The following is an 11816-nucleotide window of genomic DNA, read 5'->3' as shown; positions in this document are numbered from 1 at the left end:
TACTTGAATAGAAAACGTAATTAGTCCGTAGACACGTACTAACTGAACATGAATAAACCATTATGCCTGCCCTGGTGTCGCACGAAATCGTTACGCGGTTTTGTAGAAGAAATGTTTATCTCTAAAATCACATTTGAAAATTCATGTTTTGTTTCATCTGAGGTCAATCGGGGTCATACTCATGATGACGTGTCATACCTTATTTCTGAAATGCGTAACCTTCACATGCAGTGACCGACAGTAACGTGCCGGCATAATCAGATGACAGGGAAAAGTATCATGAAAGCAACGGAAACAATCTTAAATTGTTTGATCTATTCCAGAACTCTGAGGACACGACTGAAGAGAATCAGTGTATGAAGAAACACATTTGCCGTAGCACATGGCTCATGTCAGCAAAATGGTGAGTACGAATTTTTATTAAGTGCAACCTTTTTGTTTAAACAAACTGAATTAAGTGTATTGTGAAATCACGAAACATTCTATATTATATAAAAAAAGAAATTGAACAACTCGGTTTTTACATTATATTTATATATTGTAAAATTGTAGGCGACTCTAGGTCCGACATTTAGCGTCAAATGTTCAAACCATAAGGGACGCTATGTCCCACAGTTTACATACAATTTATGCATCAATAGGGACTTAAAGTCAGAATCCTAGCGTCAAATGTTCAAACCATAAGGGCTCTATGTCCCACAATTAACATACAATTTATGCATCAATGGAGACGTTAGGTCTAATGTATTTACCATAAGGGATTCTTAAGTCCCACTTCTAGCGTCCAATGTTTGTTCTATAGGAGATTATAGGTCCAACTCCTAGCTTCCATTGTATGTTCTATAAGGATTTCTAAAGTTCAACTTTTAGCGTCCATTTTATGTACCATTAGGGACTCCGGGTCACACTCCTAGCGTCCAGTGTATATACTTAAGGGGAGATTAGGTCCCATTATTTGCGTACAAGGTATATACCATAACGGATTCTTAAGTCCCGATTTAAGCGTCCAATGTATGTACCATAGGGGACTCCAGGTCCCACTCCTAGCGTCCAATGTGTATACTGCAGGGGGCTTAAGAGTCCCACTCCTAGCTCCAGTGTATGTACCATAGGGAAGTCTAGGTCCCACTCCTAGGTTCCAATGTATGTACCATAGGGAAGTCTAGGTCCCACTCCTAGCTCCAATGTATGTTCCATAGGGAAGTAAAGGTCCCACTCCTAGATCCAATGTATGTACCATAGGGAGGTCTAGGTCCCACTCCAAGCTCAAATTTATGTACTATAGGGAAGTCTAGGTCCCACTCCAAGCTCCAATGTACGTACCATAGGGAAGTTTAGGTCCCACGCCTAGCTCCAATATATGTTCCATAGGGAAGTATAGGTCCTACTCCTAGATCCAATGTATGTACTGTAGGGAAGTCTAGGTCCCACTCCTAGCTCCAATGTATGTACTATAGGGAAGTCTAGGTCCCACTCCAAGCTCCAATGTATGTTCTAAGGGAAGTCTAGGTCCCACTCCTAGATCCAATGTATGTACTGTAGGGAAGTCTAGGTCCCACTCCAAGCTCAAATGTATGTTCCATAGGGAAGTCTAGGTCCCACTCCTAGCTCCAATGTATGTTCCATAGGGAACCTCATAGCGCGGCTATTAGCGTACAAAAAAATATATAATATCATTTTTATACAAATATACAAGTAAATAAATGTAATTCGACTCTCGGCTGACCGAAGCGATATGTCACATCAACAAACAAATTCAATAGTGATTGTTATTGTTTGTCTTATGTTTTATGTTTTGTGATTGTTTCATGTTAACTGTTTTTTCGCATCGTTGTATTTTTTGTTATGCTATCGTTTCATATTTGCATCTTGATAAGGGGCGGATTGTCTGGAAAATCTTACTGATTTCTTTGTCCTGTCTGGAAAATTCTGACAGATTTCCTTGTCCGCACTGTCGCTATTACCTTGTTTATATACATGTAACTATTTTAGTAATAAATACACAGAATTTTTTTTTTGTTCGGATCGAGTGCCCATTTAGGACTATACTACCGTTATTACCTATACAACCTACAAATGCATAACAATGCATATCAATATAACTATACTATGTAAGACGTGCTGTTATGTCTCCTAATTCAAGTGGAGCACTTATTGATCTTGCTGTGTTCCTTGTTATCATCATTCTTCTTTTCTTCTTCCATTTTTCATGCGCTTAATGGTTTCCGCAGTTTTTCTCAGAGACCACAAGCCGAATATTTCCCAAAACTTCACATGTGCATTGGTTGACATGAGTAGATGTACGTAAAGCCTTTCACCTTCCGATTGGTCGTCAAACATGGCCGTCGTGGCCGATATATTGATTTATTGGTACATTTAGGGTGTACGCAAAGGTGATGCCAATGGTCCCTCTCCTTTTCTGATTTTGCTCCACTTTAGCATGTAAGGGTATTATGACAATGCTAAATCTTTCCAGTGCGTCATTTGTGACTAAAAGGACAGTTTGTGGGAATTCTGTAACGGTCCCCGTTACAATTATAAGCGGTGTAATATATATTTCAATTTACATAAAATAGTAAAGCAGTATCAAAAGTTTTGTTGACAAATTTCTCTGATATTAATTTAATTTTGGTATATATTTAATATGGACGGACAACCACTTATTAAACAACCGCATAGATGTCATCGATGAGGAAAGCCCGTAGCGTTGTGTCTTACATAAGCCGATGGGCTCGTGAAGAAATAACGGATGTAACATCCATTAATTGCATGGTTTTTCAATTAATGCTAGGATCACCGCCACCTCACGCACGTTTTCCTGCTGTTCTCCTTTATTGCCACGTGTCCACCTGTAGTTTATAGCCTACTGGAACCATTGGCGATGCCGGACATCCTCCGGGAGTGTTACAGGTAATTCATTATCAATTGTTTGAATTGGGTTTTTTTGAGGGGAGTTCATGAAATGACGTATCTGTCGACCTGTGCATGTAAGGGGGAAAAAGTCATTTCTGTGTATCCTCTTGCATGTGTATTGTACGAAGTGACTAATGCGGAACCCCTGCGGGACCGCGGTTGTTCTGTTGTGTCTTTTATCTTAAAGGACACTGAAAGAGGCGACTAATGCGAAACCCCTGAAGGATCGCAGTTTCCTCTGTGGTGTCTTTTACTTTAAAGGACACTAGAAAAGGCGACTAACGAGGAACCCTTGCATGATCGGGTTTCCTCTAAAAAGGACACCGAAGAAACCAAATTTGATCTGCTGGCAAAAACACAACTATTTGAATCTATTCCTTTTACCTCACTTCCCAACACATTCTTGTAGGCGGTGTCTCACTAGGATCATGATCAATAAAACAAACTGCCCATTTCACTTCATAGATAATACCAGGAAAATCAAATTCGCTTCAAATAAGGACAAAGTATCTGAGATATTTGTAACGAAAATGTTAATATATGCATCATTTCAAATTTGTGTGTATGTCACCTGGAGGCAGGGTATGTTGGTGTCTTTGCATTCATAGCAGAGATCCTCTGTCGTACTTAGAGTGATACCTCACCGAAACATTATGCCGAAGTCACCCAGCACAGTATTCCACCTGGTTACATTATACTGACAACGGGTAAATCAATTGTGATTTTCCTAAACGCTGAACGTTTGGCTGAGAAAAACAAAAGTCCGAATTATTCTGACGTTTTATCGACTTTGTTTCATATCGGTCTGGCGTCGATAAACGTCGTTAATCGACGCCAGACCGATATAAAAAAAGTCGACAAAGCGTCAGAATAATTCGGACTATTAAAAACAACTGATATCTTAAGTTTTGTTTGTATTTCTACAGGTATAGGACCCAGAATATCAGCGTTTCTGAAATGACGTCACAGAGCCTAAACAATTTCTGCATCACAGACTTCCTCTCACAAACCGTTCTGCTCCGTCCCCAAAGGGAAATATCAAACACCTCCATCTTATATGCTCAAGAACTCGTTCGGAAGGTCATGGGACGGTTAAGTGTCGGAGGAAGATCCAAGAGGTATGTCCGAGAGAGGAAAGAGGTTCGCACCCTTACACGAGAGGAGTGGAACACGTTCACATTCCGGCTCAATGTCCTCAAAAGACCTGTGGTAAGTTTGCTCTTGTCTTAATACAATATTTCCATGTTTTCTTCGGAATTTGAAACTTTCCACATGTTTTTTTCTATCCTTGAACTGAACGTAATTCATATTGAGATTGAAAATATACTGTTTAAAGTGTTCATATGATGAGATAAAATGATCTTCGAGAATGAAATGATATGCCCATTTTCCACACTCAAGAGCTTGACATTTTGTGTAGAATTCTATCTGAAAGTATTTAAAAGCTGATTGTCTTGTATCAATGTTTGAAGATAAAATTCATTTCAGCATCATTCATCCTGAATGACATAAGTTGTCAACTGGCCACATAACATATCTGTATCATTTAATGCTATTTCAATTCTGACGTATACAAACATAGACTTTTTGCTTGTCTATAGTGAAATTCTAGTAAAAAAAGTGAGGAAAATAGTTGATGGACTTGCTTTACACCTTGTCTGATCCCTGTCCATTTGTGTATTTTTTTGTTTGGGATTAAACGTCCTCGCAACAGTCATATGAGGACGGTACCTAGGGAAACATCGCCTGAAATAGAAAGTAGATAGAAAAGAAAGAAGACAGAGATAGAAAACGAAAAAGATATCAAGTGTTGTTGGCCACAGCAGATCAATTATGGTCTCTTCAATGCCCTCTTAGTAGGAAATACGAAAAAAACTCCTATTCTGCAGGGGGCCAACCATTAGTTGCATCTTACGATACATATGCAGTGAGATACTGCAGGTATATTCTTCGATTATTTAATGTCCCATTAACAGAATAAAAGAAAGATACCGTTCATACGCTTTGAGATGCAGCAGGCCGATTATTCCTTGAACCTACACGGGCATCCAATCATGTAAACCCGCTCTTGTCCTGGTACAATATATTCAATTAACTTACGTTATTGTTTTTTTAACTAATGTACCTATTACTCATGTGAAGTCGTTTTCCTTTTAACGATAGAAAAACGTTATCATTTATGCATTTTGAGGGTTGTTTTAAACACAAGTCTATATAAAACAACCCTGGAGTGTTTGATCCCATTAGTGCTAGCAACAACCAAGCATTGATATGAAACAATCCAAAAAAACAGAAAGATGTCTAATATCACTTTACTGAAATTATTTGGAGACACCATGAAAGGTGCTTAAGGTAGAGGATACCAATGCATCAGTTAGAAAATGGGGGGGAAAATATTTTTTTCGCGCTAGAAGATGAAGCAGCCAAAAGATTTTTTTCTATGGCTTAAAATTACTATTCCTGTCATTTTTCCTCTATAATTTGCGGCCGATGAATTCGACATACCGTGCTTTTTATAAATCCTGTTTGACAACATAGGTAAAAAATAGGATTTTCATCGAGTTCGTCACCTGAAGTTTTCTTGTTTAGTTCATATTTATATTTGCCAAACATTCTAATATTTCAAATAACTACAGTTTATAATGCATGGCAACATGATTTTCGAGGATTATTTCTTTTGAAAAGGACTTAAACAGATATTTCACTGTAGTGACAATGATACTTAATGAACTTGTAAGTATCCTTTGCCTTGTGAAGTCTATGTTTTGATGCCTCCTAGGACGCACTTTCGTATCGCCATTTCGTTCCAGATTTCCAGTTTTGCTCTTTTGTGAATTAATGTGCTGTTTGTATCTCCAGGCGTTGCCGAATGGTGGGCAGTTTGTACCATACGACGCTATATCCGACATTCACATGCCGCCGTTAATTCTACTAGCAGCACACATTGGACCCAACTTTCTTGGCTGGCATCGGGTTTACCTCCTCCTGTATGTACTCATCCTCTGTGTGATGAGCCCCTCTTCTACAAAGCTGTTTCTTGTGGGCTCAATACTTTCTATCTCATTATCTGTTGTGCTGTTTCCTAGTATTCTCGATTGTTTTCTTTTACTGTAAAACTAATGTAAATTTAATTTTTATGTTTTCCTCAAAACCGTATATTGAGCACTGATTCGTACTAGCATTACTCAGCTGTGTGCTAAGGACTCGGCCCAGTCTAAGTTCCTATACTTTTTCTCTTCATGTAAGATCCTGTAAGGGGCCATGTGGTTCTAAGCCCTTCAATACTGAAATTCGTTTTTCATAAAAAAATAAATAATAATGTTCCTTTTTTTTTTATATCAACTAAACATTGCTAAAAACGGCTCATTGGTATCTGATTGGTTTGTCCCTCTACCAAGAACAATTATTAAACAACATATGTTTATTTTATGCACGTAGCTAAAGTGTTTATTTGACGTTCGTTATCTTAATTATCTATATAGCAATGTGTAAACCAGTCTTAAAAAAGCTTCGTATTGCTATTATAGACTTGAAGAGGCTCTCGGTGTACCGATACCGTATTGGGATAGTCGACTGGACTATGACATGACGGAACCAACAGATTCAATTCTCTGGACACCGGAGTTTTTCGGACAAGGTTTTGGAGTTGTGGACAACGGACCTTTTGCTGGATGGATCACTCCACAGGGGATCAATCTTATCAGAAACATTGGGAACGACGGATCCCTGATTACTGATGAACAAGTCCAAGGTATTCTCGCTCAGGGCAGTCACTACGAAGTCGTGGAACCAATCCCAAGACTAAGCATAGAACGAGTGCACGACGGGCCGCACGTGTGGGTTGACGGACAGCTGTCAGCGTTAGCCACCGCCCCACAGGAGCCCGTTTTCTTCATGCATCACGCTTTTGTTGACTACATTTGGTATCTGTTCAGGAACTCGCTGCGTGTTGAGTACCCAGGAATAGATCCGCAATTCGACTACCCCCTTAAAGGAAATGTTTTGCATGCTCCGAACGCACAAATGATACCTTTCAATAATTTGCGAAACATCCAAGGGTACAATAACTTCTTTGAGTCCCGTACAATATATGCTCCGTCGCCGAGTTGCCCTGATTGCAGTAACAGTCCCTACTTGGTTTGTAATCAGACTATTGGAAGATGTCGCTCCCTTTCTGCAGCAGAAGTATCACCGACTATGGTTGCCCCATTTGGAGCTGCTGCAGCCAGTGCATTTGTCGGAGGAACTGCCGCTGTTGGCCAACTCAGGACACAGTCACTCGTGCAAGAGATCGGATCACTTCCGATAGGTTCACGCTTTAGAGTTTTCAGCCGAGATCCACGAACAAGAGGGGATACTATTCCAAATGCACCGCTGCCTTCGAGGAGAAGGCGAAGTTTTGGGAAAGATTCAAATGTGAACAAAGAGATACGCCAAACTGACAATATGGGAACCAAGAGTCGCGTGGAAGATCCACAGATCAATAAACAATACCTAAATACATATGTTTTGAATGGTGTCAGTGATGCTAATCTTTGGGTTTATATACCTGTGAGGGTTATTTACGAGAAACCCTCTGAATCTTCAACCAGACTGGATGGATCAAGACAGAGGTTTTCGTCCAATCTAGTTAATGTAAGTCATATACAAGAAAGTAACATTATAAAGTCAGTTCCACAAAATATCCCAGCTTCATCTCCTAAGTGTCATATATCCGGTTCCGGAGCCTCAAAGGTTTACGTCCAGACCGACGGTATTGACTATTCCGGCAGATACAAGGATTATGCTGTAGTGGATGAGAGACGGTCTATCTCCTCTTCCATGACTTACGTTGGAGTCAAAAACCCCAAACATAGCGCAGCAAAATTCTATATGACTGCTTTTGACTCTTGTGGTCACGCTTGTAAACCCAAATGTCTAGTTAATGGTGAGTATAAGTCATGTTCAGGAACTTTCCAGATCACGTCTTCTACCCCATTAATGTACGGAGTGACCATTGACGAGGCTGTCGGGGAGTTATGGGAAACAGAAGACAAACGTCCGGTTGTCTCAGCACAAGGCAATGCACCCGTGGTATTTACTTGTAAGGTGTACACAGATTGGCCATGGGATTTATCTTGATGTGTTATCGATGACGTTATCAATAAATAACACACAAAAGATATTTTGTTCGTACAGTTTTTTCCTTGCTACCACGCTTTAATGTTCACAAACAGTCCAGGGCCACTTAACCATTCACAGTAAAACACTTGTTACTAGATTGCAATGACATTCAGCCAACCAGATAAAAAATAGATATAATAACAATAAAGATCTCAAATCTCTTTTCGAAACAGTTAATATCTCTACGATTATAACCTGTCTAAAAGCTATTGGTCTGTTCAAAAAGACATAACTTACCATAGTCACCTTTACGTTCTTTTGATGTAATTTTCTTTAACAGGTTCATTTTATTTTATATTGGCTCTAATGACCTATTTTGTGTTGATAGGCCCTTAATAATGAAAAAACTAACTACGTCACTTTGGAAAATTGAGTCTCAAAGCAATCAGAATGTAGGCCAGTCCATAACAGATGTATGTAGGCTTTAATGTAAAGCCATAGCTAATTATTTGTATTCCTACTACGGGATTAAGGCATCTGTATGAAATCAATAAAATATTTGCAACAAAATTCTAAAATTAGCAAAAATACGGAATCTATAAAACTAAGGAAAGTTGTGAGTAAAACAAAGATTTATTCTTTGAAAAATAAAACATAAATAGCGAGAAAAATAGGACCATACTTAAAAAAAAAATATTTGTTATCGGTGATGTTGATGAAAAGAGAAGGGGGGAGAATCTTGACTGTCTAACCCTGAGCCGAAACAGCTCCTCGGAGTGAGATTTTGTTTCTCTCGAGGTAGGGAAAGCTCATATTATTCGAAAATTCTCTACATCAGAATTACTGGAACAAGGGAAATAACTTCTTGTGGTTTAACGGAATAAATCGTATCCATGCAGATATCAACCTTCGTTAGACATAATTAAGTTTAATAAAAATAGCGTTTAGAGGTATCATTATGAGTCACATTATGTAGAAAGCTATTTATACATGTATGTGAACTAATTATATGAATGTAAGACACACACATGTGTTTTCACCTATTAAAATTCGGATAATTAATACATTAGCAAAAGTATATGACACTGCATCATACAGCTGTTTCGTCCTTCCGGGGCTTATCGTTGAATCTAGGGGCCAAAAAGAGGTGGAAATTAAAAGTGGTCTAATCTAATGTTGAAACAGAAAGTGAGGTTCATAAACTCCTTAATTATATGTATTTCAAAATTAAAGGAGTAATGGTTAATTTCACATTATAGTAGTTGATAATTGAAACATCATATAGCAGGCATCAAAGATTTACATACACTCTCTGTTAGTTCGGAAATAAGTAAAAAGGCAATAAACAGGTATATTTACATATTGAAAATAAAAACATACAAATTTAGTAACCGAGACGTCTATTACAATATACTTTAAAGTATCTATCAAACAAATTATATATTTATAACAAAATCACTCACATTCGATAACCCAGATATCTATCCATATAATATACCTTAAATTATCTATCCAACAAGTTGTATCTTTATAACAAAATTACTCACGTTCAATAACCCAGATTTATATCCATATATGTATCTAAGATATCATTCAACAAATTATATGTATATATATAGAGAGAGAGGTTGGTTGATTATCATATTCTAATTCTCGTAACTTAATTTCCAAATTGTATAAAGAAACGAGGTTTACCATGTGTCTTCCACAATTTGAAAAATTAACAACTGAGATTTAGATAAACATGGTAGTCAACCATCACGAGTTGGGGAACCTTTTTCTCCCGTAAAGTAATGATAGTATATCTAGAAAACCATATGTTGCTCTTTGGAATACCGTATTCCTGTTTCCGATTGGGGTAACAGTTGCCAAGAACTATGACGTCACAAAGGAAGATGACGTCGCAAAGCTTGGTTTCTTGATGTCATTATCCAAAGATTTAGCAATAAAATCACGTGTTCAGAATGTTACCCACTAGTGTGGTTAACCAAAAATGTTAACCATCCAACTATAATGAGTCAGGAAAGACGAAACCTATAGAAGTTGTGGAAGAAAACAAATGTACTCACGTTCAATAACTCGGACATATATCAATACACTATACCTGAAGTTAAATACTCCAGACTGGATAACATATTCTTAAACGCATTTTACAAGGAATACTGAAATATGGAATATATTTTTTATAATATTATAGTGATGTTCTAATATTTCATACCACAATAGAACAATTTACTGCATTTCACTGATAAACTTAATAATACAACACTATCCCTTCGATCTACAGAGAACCGAAAATACAAGTTCACGAATATATATTACTGTGAGTGTACTGGTTTTAGCAGTATTTTAATTTTAGCAGCTTTCGCGCGACGCAATAAGACCATAATTAAGCACACGCTATCCATACCATAAAATACAGCATATCAAAGGATAGTAAATGACAACAAATCACTTGCATACAACGTGAATGATATTTTTGCAGGTTGTCGTCCGATATACCAGACTCACAAATATATAGGTTTTGATCCCGGTCACCCGCTATACACAACATTTGCGCTAACTAATGAGTTTAGATACTGCATTTTCACTAATTTAAGAGTGCTCTTATAAGTCATAGGATGTTCATTCCGCTAAAATTTGAGTGCTCTAACACAAGTACGCTTAGACTTCCGGTGGTCAAGCAAATATGGTCGACGTGTAGTGGCAGCGGAAATAAAGCTATTCTTCATGGATTAATGGACTGTGTGTGATTGCAAAATCATTCAAAAATGACAGATAAGTAACTCTCCCTTGTATAACATGCAATCCGTTCAAAATATTGTGTATCCACGTCGTACTGAGTATTTATAAAAGTGAAGTGGACAATGGTCAGTTTTCCCGCGGTGTCCTTTGTTTCCATTGAACTTTCCGTGTAGACCAACTACATTAACCTAGCTTCACCATTTATATTTATATGATATATACAGTATTGTGTATACCTCAAGATGTCTGTGGAACTATCGGGTAAAGTTGAGAAAGGCGTCCAGGCCATCAGTGAACTCCGAGACCCTGTGATAGTCAAGGAAGTGGTGTCCCAGTTAATAGATAGCGCCATGTTCAAAGACGCTTTATTGAACACGCTAGGTATCACTGCCATGCACCACAAAATAGAGTCATTGGAAAATAAAATTGATGACCTTGAGCAATATTCTAGACGGAACTGCTTAAAATTTAGGGGAATTCCTGAATCACAGGGCGAAGACACCGATCAACTTATTATCAATGCGTTCAACAATTACCTGGGGGGGTCTTATGATCACACAGGACGACATCAGCCGTACCCATCGTGTTGGGCCTCATATCAAAAACTTTCCAATAGACATTATCGTCAGATTTATCTCATATTAAACTAGCGCGGCAGTGTATGATGCCAGATTTCTCCTCTTAAACAATAAAGTCGAGTCTGTAACCAACTCGGACCATTCCGGAAATGCATCCTCCAGCCCAAAGCACACCACTCCCACTTCGCCTAATCTCTATATCAATGAGGCACTGACTAAAGCTAGAAGTCTAGTATATTTCAAGGCTAGATATCTAAAATCTCAAAAACTTATATCTGGGACCTGGACCAAGGACGGACGTATCTTATACGTAGTTCTAGCGGCGAAAAGTCACAAATCACACGTTTTGATGAATTTACTGGATATCCCGACCCACCTCCCAAAATATCTGGAATACGAACAGCTACTGACTGGATCCCTGGTGCACAAGCCACAGGTACTCGTGCAAGAGTGAGAAATCCTACCAACATACAGATC

At 38.2% G+C, this 11816-nt stretch overlaps 1 protein-coding gene across 1 annotated transcript; it reads left to right on the top strand.

The window, feature by feature from the left end:
• The first annotated feature begins 240 nt into the window (after positions 1-240).
• Positions 241-8056, top strand: LOC110463442 (tyrosinase-like protein 1). Its single transcript, XM_021518057.1, has 5 exons — positions 241-403; positions 2792-2910; positions 3840-4122; positions 5773-5900; positions 6441-8056. The coding sequence occupies exons 1-5, from the start codon at positions 383-385 to the stop codon at positions 8032-8034; spliced, it is 2145 nt and encodes a 714-aa protein (XP_021373732.1). The 5' UTR covers positions 241-382; the 3' UTR covers positions 8035-8056.
• The last annotated feature ends 3760 nt before the right edge of the window (positions 8057-11816 follow it).

Source organism: Mizuhopecten yessoensis, unplaced genomic scaffold, assembly GCF_002113885.1.
Source record: "Mizuhopecten yessoensis strain PY_sf001 unplaced genomic scaffold, ASM211388v2 scaffold1511, whole genome shotgun sequence".
NCBI classification, from domain to species: domain Eukaryota; kingdom Metazoa; phylum Mollusca; class Bivalvia; order Pectinida; family Pectinidae; genus Mizuhopecten; species Mizuhopecten yessoensis.
Note: the sequence above shows the minus strand (reverse complement) of the source record. Positions and strands in the feature narration are given on the sequence as shown.

Bases quoted from the DNA above. Each gene is read 5' to 3' on its own strand.
- LOC110463442 (XM_021518057.1), top strand. From the start codon at position 383: ATGGCTCATGTCAGCAAAATG. The intron at 4,123-5,772 runs GTAAGTTTGCTC...TTGTATCTCCAG, and splicing joins ATGTCCTCAAAAGACCTGTG to GCGTTGCCGAATGGTGGGCA. The intron at 5,901-6,440 runs GTATGTACTCAT...TTGCTATTATAG, and splicing joins CATCGGGTTTACCTCCTCCT to ACTTGAAGAGGCTCTCGGTG.